Source organism: Elephas maximus, chromosome 3 (genome assembly GCF_024166365.1).
Source record: "Elephas maximus indicus isolate mEleMax1 chromosome 3, mEleMax1 primary haplotype, whole genome shotgun sequence".
NCBI classification, from domain to species: domain Eukaryota; kingdom Metazoa; phylum Chordata; class Mammalia; order Proboscidea; family Elephantidae; genus Elephas; species Elephas maximus.
This window is the reverse complement of record NC_064821.1, coordinates 192,247,776-192,267,822: the sequence shown is the minus strand read 5'-3', so window position 1 is coordinate 192,267,822 and position 20,047 is coordinate 192,247,776. Positions and strand designations below refer to the sequence as shown.

General features: G+C 45.5%; 1 protein-coding gene across 3 annotated transcripts in view; it reads right to left on the bottom strand.

Moving 5' to 3' along the window:
• Positions 1–911: 911 nt before the first annotated feature.
• Positions 912–20,047, bottom strand: part of IL6R (interleukin 6 receptor) — a 59,553-nt gene continuing 40,417 nt past the window's right edge. For 2 of the 3 annotated variants that reach the window (XM_049880636.1, XM_049880637.1), the window contains exons 7-10: positions 17,162–17,208; positions 15,666–15,738; positions 10,997–11,090; positions 912–3,972 (exon numbers count right to left, since the gene is read on the bottom strand). In XM_049880636.1, coding sequence (XP_049736593.1) covers positions 3,726–3,972; positions 10,997–11,090; positions 15,666–15,738; positions 17,162–17,208 — 461 coding nt within the window. In that variant the 3' untranslated portion in view covers positions 912–3,725. The remainder of the gene's footprint in view (positions 3,973–10,996; positions 11,091–15,665; positions 15,739–17,161; positions 17,209–20,047) is intronic. The other variant, XM_049880639.1, reaches the window with a different exon arrangement.

Here is a 20,047-nt window from a genome sequence, read left to right as displayed (position 1 = left end):
TGGTCGGCCCCTTCCAGCAGTCACCCCACCGCTGACAGCTGCTTGGGAAAGCTGGGTGCAATGCTCACACTCCAGTGGATAATGGGTTGTCTTTGTGTCCCCAAATTAGGATAATTTCTCAACTACACCTTGGAGTTGGGTGTTGGAATCCTCCCTGATTGGCTCAGCCTTCAGCAGGGCCCTCAATGAGATGATGAAGCTCAACTCTGAAGTGGTCTGGCAAGACATTCTGGAACATTCTTCAGGAAATCCATACACAGTGACCCCTCTCAATCTGCCCCACTCTGCTCTGTTCACCACCAAATGGGGTCCCAACATGGTTCCAGCAGCCAAAGGGCAGATTCCACCCCTCACCAAGGTGATGAGTGTCCTTTCCCATGGGACAGCAGGAAAACAGCAAAGACACAGTGTGAGCCAGAGCCCCGCAAGCAAACCTCAAGGTCAAGGCCCCTTCAGAGCCAAGAGCTCTCAGAACCACCAAGGGCTTTGCAGACACATTCAGTGCTACCTCCTTGAGATATTTTTAAAATATCGTCAATGCTACAAGAATTAATGATCACTTTAATTTTTTTTTTTTTTAATTTAGACCCGGAGCCACTTTTAACTTTAACGATCACTTTAAACTTTTCCCACCCAGCAGGTTAAGGTGTCATGCTTAATACAAATTGTCTCTGTCCTGACATTTCACATCTGGCTGTGTGGCAGCCTGCTACAGATGTTAGTAACATCACTGCCAAGGATAAAAGGCAGCACGTATGCTGCAGAAACACAGGTAAGAGTGACCTGCGGATTAAAACACACGTGTAGCCACCACAAGTTCAAGGACGGAGAAAGCTTGGGGTACATAGCTGTGTACACTGAGCAAGACTAACACTTTTCCTTCATTTTCACTAGCTTATAAAAAAATAAAGGGAAAAAAACCCTCTTCAAAACAAAACACAACAACAACAAAAAAAGCTGTTCCGTTACAATAATAATGAAAGCAATAACAATTTGGAGATCAAAGCTGCCCAGCTCTCGGCGACAATGAGCTATCTGGATTTCACATCTCCTGCTAGCTGACACTGGCTTTGGTAATGTTACATGAGGGTAAAACCTTATAAAGAAAGAACCGTGGGCACAAAATCGCCCTTTCTCATGCAGATTCAAATTCTAGATATTTCCTTTTAACAGGATTTTTTTTTTTTTTTTTTTTTGCTGTTCTCGAGTCCCAGAAACTTTATATATTAAAAAAAAATTTAATTGTTAATATATAGTTTTTTCCACCTAACTTTTGGAAACTTAAGATTAGTTGTCTAAAGAAGCAACCTGTTATTGGCGGTCGAATCGATTCTGACTCATAACGACCTTACAGGACAGAGGAGAACTGCCCATTGGGCTTCCGAGGCTGTAGTCTTTACAGAAGCAGACTGCAACATCTTTCTCCCAATGAACAACTGGGGGGTTCGAACCTCCAACCTTTCAATTAGCACCTGAACGCTTAACCACTGTGCCACCAGGGCTCCTTAAAGGAGCGACAGGATCTAAAATTTACAGACAAAGCCAGCAATGGAAATCACTACTTACCCAAGATAGTAACAGTTTGAACCTGGCCAACAGTAAAAAAACAAAACAAAACAAAAAACACTGTTGTTTTTGTCCTTCTGCTACCCGTCTAGCGGTGGCGGTTGTTTTTCTAAAAGGATAGATGACTAGAAAAATTTTGTGGTCTGGTAAATTTCTGGTCCGTGGTTACATGACTGATTTTAATCATAGCTTCACTTTGGGATACCCCATGTGACTTGAGGGTACCTGTTTGGTTACCACTGACATCGCTGCATTCTCAGAGCCCAAAGAAAAAAGCGAACTGAAGTGGTTAGTTGTAGCATCGCTGCCAGACGTTTGATTGGGCTTCAACACTAGCATAACTGAATCAAATTCCAGGAAAGAAAGAAAAAGAAGAAGGCACCAAGTTAATGGATTCTTTACCTATTTTTGGTAACAGAGTCCCTGGGTGGTGCCAACAGTTAATACGCGTGGATGCTAACCAAAAGGTTGGCAGTTTGAGTCCACCCAGAGGCACCTAGGGAGAAAAGCCTGGTGATGTACTTCCAAAAAATCAGCTCTTGAAATCCCTGTGCAGCACAGTTCTATTCTGACACACGTGGGGTCGCCATGAGTCAGGATCAATTTGATAGCAACTAGTAAAAAAAAAAAAAAAAAATTTTTTTTTTTTTTTTTAGTAAACTGGCAAGCGGGGATTTCCTACTGACCCTTCCCAGTAATCGTGGGAGATTTTCTTCCCAGCTACGGGGAGCCTGACACCACTTCCTCCATAACCACTTGCGGGACGTAGGAGCAGGCTGCTTTTCCCCTAAAATTAGAGAAGAGGGAGACTATTTTTTTGCTTTTTGAAACAAAAACAGAATACGGAATGCAATCACAATCTCTTGTCTAATAAGGGAAAATATTTTTTCTTCTCCTCCTTTGTCACCTGATTTAGTTTTGTGCTAAACAAAGTCATTGTGCTTTTCACCAAGTTATTTATATACTGACACTCGGCTAATACTGGAACTTACATCCTCTCAAGATAAAATAATCAGCATTTTTGTTTTGTTTTGTTTTACCAAATTAAAATATATTCTTGCCGGGTTCTTTCTTTTCACATCCCTGTTTCACATAAATATTATCTTCCCTAGTTACTCAGGTTCAGTTTAAACAAAAGAAACAAAGCTGGGGTGGAACGGTTTTGATCTCACCAAGGGCAAAAGCCCTTCCTGATGCCAACTCTCCTTGGCAGGAGGAGGTGGGTCATGGTGGGGTGGGGAGACATTGGTTTTCAGAGGTTGCCATCCCCTTCAGCTCTGCTACCATAAGAGAGCATAGCAACTGTGTCCCCCATTCCTTTCTTCCTCTCAGCTTCTGTCCTGAAGTCCTGGGATCCAAAGAGGAAAATCAAGCTAGTACAGCTGCTTCTGTATTCGGCAAGTGCCTAGAGTATCATTCACATTTTGCAAAACGCTAACAAAGAACCAAAGATCATTGGTTCTTTAAAACCATCAGGCCCTGAGATACTACCCCCTACCCCCGCAGCTGTTTTTCAGGTGTGGGGAAGAAAAGCAGGAGTCCAGAGAGCTTTCCCTCAGCCTCAGTTGTTTAAGTGAAAGCCGTCCTCAGGCCCAGAAAAACTGAATTGCGAAAACACTTGGGTTTCAAGAGTTTGAGCTAGGATATGAAAACCATGCAGCAGACCAGGAGATACCGGCGACTGGTGGAGTCTTTGGCTAGAAGTCCACTCCACCTGTCTGAGGGGAAGGGAGGATGCAGCTTGTAGATGAGACGTGATGGGGTGGCCTGCAACTTCTCCATACCAAGCCCAGGGGCTCCAAGGCCTCCCCAGTGGCCCTGGCTCTGCCCACACTAGACAGTCCAGTAGAGTCTTGGCACCTCTCTCCTCAGGGTGGGCCTGAGTTCACACTAACTCCTTTAGGCAGGGCATTTGGAGAAGAGTGGTATGAAAACTCAACCAGCTCTTCCTTCAGAACAGATGCAGCAAATGTATTTTCACCCAGTATAGAACCTTCTGGAAGGTACTCTGGAAGGGTGAATGAAGCTGGATGCCTCATGAACTGAGACAAGCTGGAATGGCAGCAAGAAGCACCTTTTGCTAAGCCAGCTTCTGTTCCATCACCCACACAGTTCAGTACGTCTGACACTCCAACTTGCCTGGCACCACCCCAGCTGGCTTATCTGGGGAAGAAATAGTCTCTGTTGCTGATGTCATAAGGGCTCCGTGGGTCCTTGGCATCTGGTTGGCTGTGGCCCGACGTGGTGTCAGACCCAAGGCTGCTCGGGGACACCGGCGGCGAGATGAGAGGAACAAGGACTGGGGTGGGCTTGGGTCTCTCTGGCCCCAACTGACCCAAAGTATATGGCGGATGCAGGCTCGTCTTGCCTTCTTTCAGAGCTCGCAGCTTCCACGTCTTCTTGAACCTTCACACAAACACACAAAAACAAACCACACAGATGTTTAATCCTCCCTGTGATGTACCCACACAGTGAAAAACATCAACAGCTGGGCCACCCCGGTAGCCTGGTGCTCCCAGGTTTCAGCTCAAGGAGTGATCACTATTTACCTCGTCAGTTTTGCCCCTAGGGATGTCCCAATACTCTGAAGTGTTGGTGGGTTTCAAAAACACCCCAAAAGAATAGGCACACATTGTTGGTCCAATTTACAAATAGGAGAAATAGAGGTACTCATAGGCATGAGTATCCCTTTACAGCACTGACAGTTTAATTCACCCTGTTCCAGAGGCTGCCCACTACATACACATCACCAGCCCTGGTATGGGTTCAATTGTGTTCTCCCAACAGATATGCTAGGTCCTAACCCCTCTCCCCCACCTGTGAATGTAACATTATTTGGAAACAGGTCTTTGAAGATGAAATTAGTTAACATGAGGTCATAAAGAATAGGTTGGGCCCTAATCCAATATGACTAATATTCTTACAATAAGAAGAGAGAAATGCAAACACAGAGAGAGAGACACACACACAGGGAAGGCAGTCATGTGAAGGTAGAGGCAGAGATTGGAGTTATGCCGCCAAAAGCCAAGAAAACACCTGGGGCTATAGACAAGGAAAGATCTTCCCTTCCCCAAGAGCCTTCAGAGAGAGCACGGCCCTGCCACACCTTACTTTCGGACTTCTGGCCTCCAAAATGTGAGAGAAGAAATTTCTGTCGTTTTAAGGCACCCAGTGTACAGTACTTTGTCATGGCTGCTTTAGAAAACTAACACAAGCCCCACATCGATTAACTTAAAAAACAGAGAGTAATCTTTTAGTGAGGAAGGAAAATGGGCCTCAGTCAAATTAAGGCTGGCAGCAGGCAGGTAATTTGCGATCACCACTTAACAGAATAGTGGCGGCGCAGGACCTGACAGTGTTTCGTTCAGTTGTATACAGCGCTGTACCAACTCGATGGCACCTAAGAACAACAACAATTTAACACCGGAGAAAGGGCTGCACTGCTCGCTCAACAGCCCTCCTGCGCCTTTTGCTTCCAGTATCTCCACCCTCCCCAATTCTCCCTGCACCTCTGGACCCACTACTACCATGTGGGTGAGCTCTCACAGACTCTGCCGTGGGCTCCATTTGGGCACAAATGAGTCATCTGACAGGAAAGTCAATGTTAAACAGGAAGGAGATAGACATCTCTCTGATCACTGCCTCTTTCACAGTGCTCGACTCCGGGCCCAAAGCCAGGGCTCAGCAACTGCATAAAGTCACTTGACAGCCCAGAGAAAGATGAGATGGTGATACCATCTCCAAAGGTACAGTCAGGTCTTCTTCCTGAAGGGGCCCTTCAACTGTGCTGGGGCAGTCAGGGCCCCAAGTCTCATCCCTTTCCTTCTATTTCCCATTGTGAGGCCAGCTTTTTGCCTATTAACCTGAAGTTGGGAGCAAGGTGGTCGCCTTCAAAACCATCAAATGTCAGCCACCCTGGGAAGGGCTGTGGGAACGGAGGGGAAACCAATGTCAAAAACAAGGTTTGGGGATTTTCCTTTTTATATCGGCGGGCTATTCCTGTCCTTGTTATGATAAATAATTGATAGTTGGCTCCGAATCTGTCATTGGCCCTTAGCCTGGTATCCAAATGGAATAAACAATTTGCAGAATGTTATTTAGGGCTTCACTGTGAGGATACTACACAGGAAGAGAACCCAGTAGGAGTGCTTACTGGAGCTATGCTGGGTCCTTGAGCGGAATTCTCCTCCCCCAGAGAGGGCCAAGGAAAAAGTTATTATACTCCATGAATTTCAAAATATGCAGAGACCCTCTGACCCAGGAATTCCACTGCTGGGAATACACCCAAAGGAAATAGGAGAGCTATGGATATAGCTTCAGGCACAAAGATGTTCATTACAGTGTTTTTTATAAAAGCAAAATAACCCAAATACTAGATAATAGCAGGTTGGTGAAATGAGCTTGGGTACATCTGCCTAATGGAGCAGGCTGCAGCTAATGAAAGTGAGGTCTACAGAGAATCTATACGGCGGGGAGGGGAGAGGCTTCTGCTATAATGTTAAATAAATGTAAAAGGCAGGATTCAGAGTTCTAGATACAGGATAATCACAGCTACATAAAAACAAACCAGAAACTACGTGGAGGAAAACGTCTTGGAGGTAATTTACCAAAATGTTGTGTTCTTCATGGGGGATACTGAGCCTCTGTTAAGGGTGATGAAAAAACTAGTTAATGGTTAATTCCATTAATGGTGATGGTTGAACAAGATCAACATATTTAATGTCACTGAACTGTACATGGAGCCCTGGTGGCACAGTGGTTAAGAGCTCAGCTGTTAGCCAAAAGGTTAGCAGTTCGAATCCACCAGCTGCTCCTTGGAAACCCTATGGGGCAGTTCTACTCTGTCCTATAGGATCGCTATGAGTTGGAATCGACTTGATGGCAACAGGTTTGGGTTTGGTTTGGTTTTTGAACTGTACATGTGAAGATTGCTGAGATGGCAAATGTTTTGTTACCTGTCTATTTACCACAATTAAAAAAAAAAGTATTTTAAAAAATGTTAAGTGTTTTTGATGTGGGAGGTGTTGACTGCATGAGTATATTCCTTTATGAAAATTCACAAGCTGTACATTTATGACATGTGCACGTTGCTGTATGTTTGTTATACTTAAATCGCATGCAAATTTTAAAACTTAACAGTGGCCATCTTTGGATGGAAACCCTGGTGGCATAGTGGTTAAGTGCTATGGCTGCTAACCAAAAGGTTGGCAGTTTCAAATCCACCAGGTGCTCCTTAGAAACCCTATGGGGCAGTTCTACTCTGTCCTATAGGGTCGCTATGAGTCGGAACCGACAGCAACGGGTTCAGTTTTTTTTTGTTTTGTTTTATCTTTGGATATTATATGATTTTTTTCCCTCCTTTCTATTTTTTCAGTATTTAGCAACTTGACTATAATAACCATAAAAAACTTATAATTTTTAAAACATCTCATTGACCTCATTTAATCAATATATTGAAAGCAGTCTCTGTCTTCAGTTTTTCTCAAGAAACTATTGGGTAACTGAGAAGGGTGAATTTTTCTTCCTTTTAAATATTTTGAGGAGAAAATAAAGACTCTTTCTAAAAATCATTAGGCTCAAAGGGACCTCTGAGGCCAGCTGGCATGGGAGTTCCCACACCTGGCACTGCCTTGCCCTGGGTGGAGGGTCTGAGCAGGGCCTGGGGGCTGGACAGGGTACGGTGAATGAGGCAGAAAAAAGCAGCTGAGCTGTCAGAATTCATTTGTACCTCAGCCTCCACCTTTTTACATATTTAGGCTTCATAAAGTTTTGTTTAAAAAAAGGTTCTGCAACCAAAACAATTTTTTTAAAAAACTCATAATAACCCTCACACTTCAAAAAAAAAATGATGTAGAAACCAAGGCCCTGTGAGAAGTGCCCCTCCATCCCTCCCACCACCATCAAGACCACAGAAGCTTCCCACTGAACCCAGCCATTTCCGTGGCCCTGGACACCACAAACCCCCCCTGCCCGTACAGAAGATGGGAGAATCCGTGATTGTAAAATTCTGGAATGAGACACAATGTCCAATACAAAATGATTTTCAAATCAGAGGCATAGGAAGCCCTCACCTAATTGTGTAAGTCCATTCTAGACCAACATGCAGAAAAGTAATTCTGTGCTACAACAATACTATTCTCCCAGTGCCTGCCGGAGTAAAATTAGAGAGCTGGTGAGGGACAGGGAATAGGGTGGGGAGAATTGGTCCCTGGAAGTTCTAACATTTCACTTACGAAGATGGCAAACTTTTTTCAATGGCACATTTAAATTAGTGCTTATAGGGTTTCCAAGGAGCAGCTGGTGGAATTGAACTGCCAACCTTTTGGTTAGCAGCCCAACGCTTAACCGCTGATGCCACCAGGGCTCCCTGGCTCAGTGGTTAAGAGCTTGGCTGCTAACCAAAAGGTTGGCAGTTGAAATCCACCAGCCATTCCTTGGAAACCCTATAGGGCAGAGTTCTACTCTGTCCTATAGGGTTGCTAGGAGTCTATAGTCTTGACAAAAATGGGTTTGGTTTTTTACATATATGCGTGTGTTTTTGTTGGAAAAAATTTAGGAAAACGCTATGCTTTGGTTGAGACACAAAATAAGTGTGCTAAAAGTATTATGCAGTATTATGGACTGGCAAGATGAATTCAACCTGCCTCTCACATTCGGCTGGTTGTAAATGTGGTCATCCCGACAGCCATCGTGGTTTGGCCATTTCTGCACCCCTAGACTCCCACAGTATCTCTAGATTTCTTTGACATGAAGGACTCTGGGAATGGCAGGGTTTTCATCACTTGAAATAACTGGCCTTGTTCCAAATAAATTTGCCTAATAGTTCCTTAGATGGGAGAAAACAAAAACTCACCAGGCTAGAAAATAAGTTACTGATATGTTCTCACCTGCCCTGTCTGTGCCTCCAGGGACTCTGGTTGTTTAGCAACCAGCCAGTGTCCAAGCACCATCAGCGCATTAGCGAACTAGGTCTGTGATGTGCACCGTGGCCTGTGATGTACACTCATGAAAATGGCAAACCATTTGCAATGGTACATTTAAATTAATGCTTCTTTATTAGTGGTTAATAGCACACCAAGATGGCACTGCTTGTTCAGTGCCAATGGTGGCGTGATAGAACCAATAGAGTCAGAGAAGCTGGGCCTGTCTCTTGGCCAATAGCAGGCTGGGACTCTCAGGGCATATGTTCTAGACCTGGGTCTGCTATTCAGAAGCCACATGTCCCTGAGCATGTCATTTTACCTCCAGGGAATGGTTTCTCATGTTTAAAATTAAATTAAATTTTCAAAACTTAAATAAAATTAAAGAAGTTGACTAGATAGCCCCTAAGGCCCTACCCAAAGAGCATGAGCTTTAGATCTGAATCTTGGTCCTGATCCTTACTAACTATAATCACTCCACAGCTTTCAGCTTTGGTTTCTCATTTGTAAAATGGAATCATGACAGCACCTCTAAGGGCTCTATGATGGGTGATGAGCAAGGCCTGTTGAAGCTGTAATGATGTTGAAACAGAAATAGAACACAGAAGTGTGTGCCAATGGGGAGGCAAAGAATCCCTTAGAAGGCAATAAGTAGACTCTTCAATGATGATGTGGGCCATCTCTGGTCCAAAGTGGGCCCTTAGCTCCTCCGAGGAGCTACCTCCATTCTTTAGGATCCTTATCTTCTGCACACTCTTTGGGCAGCTTGTTTACTACTTCATTGAAAAAGCAAAGTGGGAGTCACCCTGAACACAGTTTCAGTTGTCATCTTGCTAATCTTCCATCCCAGATCACCCCTGGTGGTTGAGCTAGCTTAGGGCCACTGTAAGGATCCATGAACTAAAACATGGGAAGCTCTCTGCCAAGGTCTTACTCTCCTTCCCAAACATCCTCAAAGGTTACTTCCCATAATCAACAGCTGGAGTCCCTTGAAAGTTACACTCAAGGGTAGAGGAAGGAAAGAAGGAAGAAGTACAGTTTTCTCTTCACTTGCTATTATCATCATAACTCGCAACTGTCCAAAAGGCTCAGCCTGATTTGGGCTTCGACATACGCAAAATTGCAAGTTCCCGTAGCCAAGTCCTGCACACCGGGAGTTTTCTGGATTGCCCAATCATTAGGGGTACGGTCAGCTGACTTTCTGCAAATTTAGGAATGAATAACAAAACTAATGACAGAATGGAGAGCGGGAGATTGGGAGGAAATGGACACGGTTCTATAGCTACCAGGGACTAACTCAGCCTGGAAGGTGTTTCCTAACCACGGCAGGAAGAAGAGCACTAGGATAGGGAATTTAAAGGTGCCCCTTTACGTCTGCATGTATTGAGACATAGAATATTCCAAGGGGTCTGGCCAGTCCCCTTGGATTTAACTGGGTACTTCCCTCTGTTGTGGGGTGTCTCACACTGTATTTTAGGGTTCTGTCATAGGCCCTCTGCCCTCCTCATCCTATCCATTCCCATCGCATGCTGAAGATGATCTGAATTATCTACCAAACACGTTCCCTTGGGTGTTCTCACAATCACCTCAGACTCACAAAATTGCACAGCGGGAGCACCGTCTCTCACTCAGATTTGTTCTTCCTCCAGTGTTTCCAATCTTAGGGAATGACATCACTGTCTGCCTAGTTACTGAAGCCCGAACTTGAGGGTCATCCTTGACTCTGACCTCTCTTTCATCTTCCCCATCTAATCTGCCATCAAATCTTGTCAATTCTATATCTAAAATATATCCTGAAGCCATTCAGGGCTCTCCAACCCCATTGCCCCATCCTAGCACAGGCTACCATTATCTCTCTTCTAGACTGGGCTACCAACATCCATTTTTACCTCTATCATTCAGTCTCCAAACTGCATGCAGAGTGATCTTTTAATATTGCAAACCTAATCAGGTTTTTCTAAGAACTCTCCAACGGACAACCATTACCATCAAGAGAAGGTCTAAAATCCTTCTACTTCTTTTCCAAGGCCTTTCATGGCCTAGTTCCAACCTACCTCACCAGTCCCATTTCTCCCCACTCCTCCTCCTGTACTGTACCTCATATACATACGCATAGACTCTAAACTCTATTATATACTGGACTTCTCTTCCGGAGACTTCTTCTTTCCCTACTCCATCAGACCAACTCCTATTCCCCCTATACCGCCAGGTCAGTGCTCCTTGCCATGGGCTGTTCTTTTTGTGACTCTCATCACACCAGTCATTACCTCTCAGTGTCTGTCTTCTTCATACAACCATGATGCCAGGGGCTCTATCTATCCCACCCACCGTTGATTCCTGCAGCACCTAAGACAAGGCTTGGCACATAGTAAGTGCTGGGTGTATGCGTTTGTTGAATGAATAAATGAATGATGAACGCTCTGTAAATGTCTGATGACTGAATGAGCAAAGGAAAGCTAGATTAGAAATGTGAGAATACCACAGAGCCATCCCCCGAGGATCCATCTCACCTCATCACAACGCCAATGCAGAGAAGCGTTCCGAAGGCCAGGCTTCCTCCAGCCACCAGGAATGTGGGCAATGGTACTGAAGAAGAATCTTGCACTACAGAAAAGAAAAAAAAAAGGAAGAGAAAACCACTCAGCTGGTGCTTGCCAGAGACCTCAAAGGAACCTCACCCCCCAAGAAGGAAACAGTTCTGCTAAACAAAAGCCCACTTGAAAAGCTGGCCCATTTTCTGGCCAAGCCAACTCTAGTAGAGCCACCCTCAGCATAATCTGACAGACCCTAAGATTTACCACTTGACAAGAAATACACCTCAAGCACAGAGCTTTTCAGCTCCTGCAGCCAGCCACAGACTCCCACTCACTTTCAAAATGGCTTTTCTGGTGGCGCTCAGCCTGCCCTCAAAGGCACAGAAGGGGTGCAAGAGTCAGAAGACTACGGGGGCCTCGCTGATGGCAGCTTCACCAAGAGCTATGTCTGGGAGGCTCAGGTGCTTTAAATAAGATCCCCAAGTATTCGGAACCAGTCTGCTCTACTGGGGTGTCATCTTTTGCCTGCTTCCCCACCTGGTACTCAACTTCCATTCATATAAGCTTCATTTAGTTCTCCAACATGCTGCTCTCTCTTTCTTCTAGGCCTCTCCACACGTGTTCCATCTGCCTAGAATGCTTTTCCCACCTTTGCTGCACCCCTTTGCTGTCCAGTCCCTACTCAGCCTTCGAGTCTCAAATGAGGAGATGCCTTTGAGAAGTGACCCCACCTCCAGCTGGGTAAGAGCCCCTCCTGGTTACTTCTCCAGCTCTACCTCCAGACTGTACTTCCTGCACACGGGAACCACTGGTGCGTTTTTCACTGTTGTACTCCCAGCTGCTCACACAGCACAAAGCAGCCTCTCCAAAATATTTTGTTGAATGAATTAAAGAACAAACCAGCTTCACAAGAAGCCATGTCCTCTGACCGGAAGACCCTCCCTACTGTTGCTAGAGAGAAACTCTGGGCTGGACAGAGAGTACCTCTAAGCAAAACCATCATCCTCTCCTTTTGCTGGGAATGCAAATACTTGCAGTCACATGGACTCGGGATTCAGGCTCTTCTGTCCCAAAGGTACCCACTGTTAATGGGTATGCAAGCATCGCAATGAGTCCTGGCTGACAAACGAGCACTCACTGCAAAGACAGGTCTCTCCAGATGTGCCCCATGTATCTTGGCAGAGACAGACATGCAATGGAAGCAGAATGTTTGGCTTGGTAATTTACTTATAGTTCATCACCTTTTATATTTGTTCCTTCATTCATTCAGCAACTGTTTATTAAGTACCTATATCATGTGCCAACCTTTATTCTAACCCTTGGGGAACAGTAAAGTTCCTGGATCTTACCTTCTAGTCAAGGAGACAGACAAACAATAAGCATTTAACATGATGTCAGCAGCGACAAGGTGCAATGATGAAAATTAAGCACGGGAAGGGGAGAGAGCGATGGGGGGGAAGCTGTCTTAGATGGGTGGTAAGGGAAGACCTCCCTGAAAAGAGGACTTTTGAGCAGAGATCCAGATGGTTCGGGGCTGGCCAAGTAGAGGTTGGGGAAGGGTGTGTGTCTAGGCAGAGAAAACAGCAAGTGCAAATGCCCTGAGACAGAGCATGTGTGGAAGAACAAGGAGGGCAGTGTGGCTGGAGCACAGTGAGTGAAAGGGAGAAGGAAGGTCAAAAGATAGGGAAGCTTGATCCCATAGAGGCTTGGGGGCTTTGTTAGGATTTTGGGCTTTTACTCTGAGGGAGGCAGTGTTGAACAAGTGAGAGCTTGGCTTTGTGTTTTAAGAGCTACTCTGGCTGTTGTTTGGAAAACAGCCAGTTGGAAGTTAAGTCTGGAAGCTAGCAGACTAGTTGGCGCCTCCTGGAGAAGTCCTACCGGATGAGACAACAGTGGCTGGACCAGGGTGTTGGCAGTGGAGGTATTGAGAAGTGGTCACTGCTGGACATGTCTCAAGGTGCAAATGATGGACTGGGTATGGGATGAGGACAGGGTATGGGATGAGGGGTAGGAGAGGAAGCCTGCTGATACCAGAGGCCTTAGCAACCCAGCAAATGTGGGGCCAGTTACTATGAGGGGGAAGATGGAGAAGGACAGACTTGCAATGGAGAGGCAGGGAGGTGAGGGGCAAAGAATTTAACTACCTGATGAATTTGGTCTTTGTCCTTGTTCCTGAGAGATAACCTCTAGAACCTTGGAATCTCCCCAGTGATTGAAGTATCTGATAGGCCTCCAGACCACATCTACCTAACAGATTATGTCAATGAGATGACCCTTGGGTAAGGGCTGGCCAGGCCAGAAAGAGCTACCCTGTGAGGCATGATCAATCAATCATGACTGGGTAAAGAGGCCCCAATAAAGGCCATGGTCACAGAAGCTCCATGGGCTTCCTGGTTGAGGAAAGACATCAATGCATGTGAGAGGGTAGTACGTGGAACGGTAGCACATCCCTTTTTGGGACATGGAAGCTCCACACTGGGAACTGTCCCAGACCTCTTCATTTGTATCCTTTTTGCTACAATAAAACTGTAATCATAAGCTCAGCATTTTCCTGTGTTTCTGAGTCATTCTAGAGAATTACCAAATCCAAGGGAGTAGTGGAGCCCTGGTAGCACAAAGGTTAAGAGCTTGGCTGCTAACCAAAAGGTCAATAGTTCAAATCCACCAGCCACTCGTCAGAAACCCTATGGGGCAGTTCTACCCTGTCCTATACAGTCACTATGAGTCAGAATCGACTGGGTAGCAATGAGTTTGGTTTTTTTGTTTTGTTTTTTTAATTTCTTTAAGGGAGTAGTAGAAGCCAGCAGGTCAGAAGTGAGCAGAGCCCTGGGAACCCCTGAACTGACAGCTGGTATCCTGAGGGGATAGTGGGAAAATCCCAAATTTGTAACCAGCAGGTCATGCAGACCACAAGCTTGCAGCTGGTGTGTGAGGTCTTGGGCAGACTTGGCATCTGGAGGAGTGAGCCCTTTAACTTGTGAGGTCTGACCCAGCTCCAAGTATTTAGGGTCAGAGGAAGAAGTGCTGCATGGGCAGCCAGCGTTAGAACAAAAGTGGAACAGAGTTAATAACAAATTGATTTGGACTGATTGACACATTTAGTGTCAGAGAAATGGGAATTGATTTGATTTTCACAGGAGACATCTAACATTCTGTTTTAGACATGTTGAGTTTGAGATATTTACTAGGTATTCAAGTAGACATGCTACATAAGTCTAGGACTTAGGGAAAAGATCAGGGATGGAGATATAAGTTTAGGAGTCATCAGCCCATAGAAGGTCTTTAAAGACATGGGCCTAGATGAGAAAGTCAATGAGGGTGGAGGGAGAAGACTCGAGGTTTCCTATGACACAGCAGGCCTCACACACCCCAACCACCTGCCATCCTACCACATTATTCAAGGCCCATTTCAAATGGCACCTCCTCCATGAACCTTCTGTGATTTCCCCAACTGAATATGCTCTCTTAAATCTCTAAATTCCAACTTTGCTTTATCTACGTCTCCGTTTTGGCACATCCCACACTCCACCCTTTACTACAGTTGCTTGTTATGTTTTGTCAGAGCCTGCCTGCTGGCTGTGACTCCTTGAGAGCAGGGACAGGCTGAGCTCCCTCTGAGTCCCCAGCTGTACAGAGCTTAGCCCCAGGTACCCCACAGGTGCACTGCACTTTTAGTAGGGCTTTCCAGTCAAGATGGTGCAGCATGGGCAACTGACATCAGGTGCAGGCAGGAAGCTGCCCAGGTAAGGGTAACGAGGCCAAGAACCTCCTCAGCAAGCCCAAGAGCCATCACATAGAGCCGCTCAGCCACTGAACTTCCAGAGTCTGGCCTCCATGAACCCCACATATACAGTAAAACGTGTTGTTCAGTGCTGTTGAGTTAATTCTGATTCGTAGCAACCCTATACGACAGAGCAGAACTGCTGTAATCTTTACAGGAACAGATGGCCAGTTCCTTCTCTCACAGAGCCACTGGGTAGGTCCAAAGCTCCAACATTTTAGTTAGCACCTGAGCACTTAACCATTGTGTCACCAGGACTCCTTGAAACAAACATAGGACCTGTGATTTTCCTTGATTCCCATGTTGATAAGTTTTCCTGGTCTTGCAGATATAGGGAGTTATAGGTATAATTCAGAAGCACTGAAATCAAGGGCTCACAAAACAAAAATTTCTCTCTACACGTATTCTGTTTCAGGATCCAATAATTTTGTGGGTAGCACATTCATTTGTATTGTGGCCGAGAATGAAATATTTGCTGATTTGTCCTATTCTTCTTATGGTCCCCTCACTATTTCTTGACTCATAATAGCAAACTTGAACATAGAAAGCAATAAAAGACTATTTCTGCCGTTGGTTCTTTCCATGATGTCAGACTGGCCTTCTGCCAGTCCAACTAAGAAAAGGCTTTCTGCAGAGACAAGTTTTTTATCCCCCTCAGACCATAACCAAAAACCCATTGCCGGTGAGTCAATTCTGACTCATAGCGACTCTATAGGACAGAGTAGAACTGCCCCATAGGGTTTCCAAGGAGCGGCTGGTGGATTTGAACTGCTGACCTTTTGGTTAACAGCCATAGCACTTAACCATTGCGCCACCAGGGCTCCTCTCAGACAATAGGAATGTACAAAAACACCCAGTCCTTACCTGGGAGGCTTGCTGCACTTGGAGGATACATAGGAGGAGTGTTAACACCACTATCATCATTGGTAGTTGATGCCTAGAAGAGACATTTGTCACCATGAGCCTGGCTCTGCGGGTTCTACTGTCATCTGAGGACATGGACCTAGCTCAGCCACTACCTCCTCAAAATGTCTCCTGATCTACCCAAAGAATTCCTTTCTGTACTCCATGAACCTCCCCGTACCTAGCCTTCGTCGCCCTCCACTTTTTCACTATTATTTGTATTAACTGTATATATACCTTGCCTTGCCTACTCAAGGTGGGATTTCTTTCCATCTGCCTTTCCACCAAGAACTTAAAGGCAGAGGAGACACTCAATAAATACGCTGAAGCATCAATTGTCCTTACAGGTCTGCTGCCACTTACTGGGGAAAACACAGACTACAAAGGTGGCCCCACCACTTACTAGCTACGCGACCTTGGGCAGGTTTCTTAACCCGCCTGGACCTCAGTTTTCCTCCCTCCTAAAATGTTGTTATTAGCTCCCATCAAGTCGGTCCCCAACTCACGGCAACCCCATACACAATGCAACGATGCCCAGTTCTGTGCCATCCCCATGACTGGTTGCACATTGGATTGTTGTGATCCATAAGGTTTTCACTGGCTGGTTTTTTGGAAGTAGATTGCCAGGCCTTTCCTCCTAGTCCATTTTAGTCTGGAAGCTCTGCTGAAACCTGTTCAGCATCATAGCAACACACAAGCCTCCACTCACAGATGGGTGGTGGCTGCACTTAAGGTGTACTGGCCGGAAATAGAATCCAGGTCTCCTACATGGAAGGCAAGAATTCTACCACTGAACCACCAAGTCCCCCTCATCAAACAGGGATTCTAATTCCTCATAGGGTTAACGTAAGAATCCAGTGAGGCAACAAATACAAGGCATACCATCCTGGCAATGCCGGCATGTCCTCCTCGGTGTCAGTTTCCCTACTCCCACCGGCCTAGGCTTCACCTGCAGCTGCTCCTGCAGGCATCTAGACAGTCCAACATTGAATCTGCACAAGCCTTCCTGTGCTGCCCCAGCTCCAGGAGTGGCTGAGCCTCCCAGCTTAGCATGGAGGGAATTAAGGCCCACGGGAGAAGATACAGTTGGTTGGGAAATTGGATTATTCAGAGTTTGTTAAGCAGCTTCAGAGGTTAATCTCCTTTTCTACAAATTATGACACCAGGAGTCCACAGGGGAGGGGGTCTGGATGGACCAAATCCAAGTCTCAAGCTAAGCCATTAGCAGTGTCCGCCTGACAAAGAAGGGTTCTACATGTCAGGCCAGGGCTGCTGACACTTGACACGGCCACCACAGCCCTGCGACGTCACAACTGCTATTATCCTATCTTGTAGAAGCTGGAAAAGGTCAAATTTCTAGTAAGTCGCAGAGCTGGGATTTGAGTCAAATTCTGCCTGGTGCCACCCTAACCATTAGGTGCTGCTGTCCAGACTCTTTGACAAGACCAGGAGCTCACCTGAGTGGAGGGGGACACCTGGGTGTCAGCTTTAAGACTCTCGGCATCTGTAGACAAAAGAAAGGTTTGTTACTGACAATCCACGGACCCTGCGGTCCTGTCTGCTGGAGTCTAAAAGCAGAGTGAAGTTTATCACAATATTATTCAAAGGAACATAACACTGGAAATAACCAACTATCCAACCACGAGGGGCAAATTATGTAAGATATGACACAGCCACATGACGCAACCCGGCCTCTAAAGACATTGTAGGAAAAGACTGATGACAACATACACTACGTGAAAAATGCAAGAACAAGTCCATATGGTTTGACCCAAAGTTTCTAAAGGAACACACTTCTATTACGGTAGTTATTGTATATTATATGACATGTGGTAATAGATATTCACACACAGGAAGAAAAAAAATGGAAGAATATACACCACTGAATGTAAGCACTATCAACACTTTCATTTCCTTCTATGCACCATTTGGCAATAAAAAAATATTAATTTAAAACAACAAGTTCTCATCCACGTGGGCAGGTTTAGCGCCACCTTGTAGGAGAAAGAATGTGGACCAGGCACTCTCACAAGACTCTTCAAGAAGAAAACGAATGGAAGCGCTCTTAACATTTTCGTTTCCTTCTATGCGCCTTTTTGCAATAAAGACACATTTAACTTAAACAACAAGTTTTCATCCTCCTGGGTAGGTTTAGTGCCACCTTGTAGGAGAAGGAATGTGACCAGACACTCAGGCAAGACCTTTCCTCCATGGGAACAGCGTTTCTACAGAAGTCCCTCAAGGTGGCAGAAGGCCAAGTATCCGAGCAAGAGCAGTGACAAGGGACCAGTGCTCAGCAGCTAACAGCCCCAAGGGACTAGGAGCTTAACCGGGACAGGGTGGAATATTTCTGCATCTCAAGATATTTAATTTCTTTTCAGCTCATCATTTTGCCATCAAGAAGTTAAAAATATCACAGAAATTTGTTTACACAGACACATGCCTCCCTGAGCCAGGAGCAGGAGAAGAAAGGACTAGCAAGGGGGTGGAGGAGACGGTGACCCTGCTTCTGCTCAGGGGAGAATTTCTGGCAGGAATGTACCGCTCCCAGGAGGAGAGAAAACCACACACCAGCAGTATTGGTGGGGGCATAAAAGAATGTCCAACCTTCCCCATTGCACAGAAGAAAAAAACAGAGGCCTAAAGAGGAAAAGCAACTTGTCTAAGATCACACAGCAAGTCAGTGACAGAGTTCAGAATCGGACCTAGAATTCATGGGAGGGACCCAGTCCTCATTCCCTTGTGTTCCTCCCAGCCCAGCCTGGCAGAGAACCAGACTCACAGCACAGGTGACTAAAGAATGAACAAAAGGCAGCGGGGAGCTAGAATGAAAACTAAAACCAAGGGATGGGGTAGCACTAGAGAGAAAAAATGGACGGAGTCGAGCACAACTAGATGGTACCGGGCTACCACCCCAACTGCTCTGACAGGGATCACAACAGAGGTTCCCTGACAGAGCTGGAGAAAAAATGTAGAACGAAAATCCAACTCACACACACAAAAGAAGACCAGATTTAAGGGTCTGACAGAAACTGGAAAAACCCTGGCCCCCAGATACCCTTTTAACTCAGTACTGAAGTCACTCCTGATGTTTACCCTTCAGCCAAAGATGAGACAGGCCCATAAAACAAAATGAGACTAAATGAGCACACCAGCCTAGGGGCAAGGAAAAAAAGGCAGAGGGGGTCAGGAAAGCTGGTAATGGGGAGCGCAAGGTCGAGAAGGGGAGAGTGTTGACATGTCATGGGGTTGGCAACCAATGTCACAAAACAATGTGTATTTGTTTAATGAGAAACTAATTTGCTCTGTAAAGCTTATCTAAAGAATGATGAAACAAAAAAAAAGAGAGAGATAAAATATGGCTGACTACAGATGATCATTCAGCCCAGTGGTTCCCCAAACCCAGCCCACGCTCAGCATCATTTGGGAGGCTGTTAGACCCACTCTGGTCTACAGCCTCAGAATCCAGGGAATGGGATCCAGTCATCAGGGTTTGTAAAAGGCTCTCCAAACCCAGACAGATGCTTCGGGAAGATAGAGAGACCCACAGAGTTTCCACCCTCAGCTCAGACCCCAACATGGTATGTGGTCCAGAGCAGGATAGTTAACTTCTCGTGCCTCAGATTTCTGGTGGGGGGCGAGAGGAGGTCAAGTGGGAAATTTATTTTGGTATTATCTCTAATAACCCAGGAATGTTAACAGAATGAATGGAATTTCTCTAATAAAGAACAAAATTAAGTCTTAAATAACAAGGTTTTTAAAAAAGCTCACCAAATGACTCTGGGTACCCCGATTCAGACCATTTCACCCCCTGTGAGATGGGCAGTGGAGCAACTTGGCATCACTATTAATAATGATAATTTCCATTCTACAGATGAGGAAACTGAGGCTCAGGGTGAAGTAACTTCTATTAATAATACTAATTGTTAGTTGTGTCAAGTCGGCTCCGATGACCACCCCGTGTACATCAGAACGGACCCTTGCCCTGTCCCACACGATTTACATGATCACTGGTGTACTCGAGTCCACTGTTGTGGCTGTTGTGCCTTCCAGCCTAGGGGGCTCATCTTCCAGCACTATATCGGGCAATATTCTGTTGTGATCCATAGGGTTTTCACTGGCTAATTTTCAAAAGTAGGTTGCCAGGCCTTTCTTCCTAGTCTATCTTACTCTGGAAGCTCCACTGAAACCTGTCCACCATGGGTGACCCTGCTGGTATTTGAAATATGGTATGGCATAGCTTCCAGCATCTTAGCAACACACAAGCCACCACTATGACAAACTGACAGACAGGTGGTAGAAACAATACTAATAGCATATTAATAAAATATTACTAATATTAT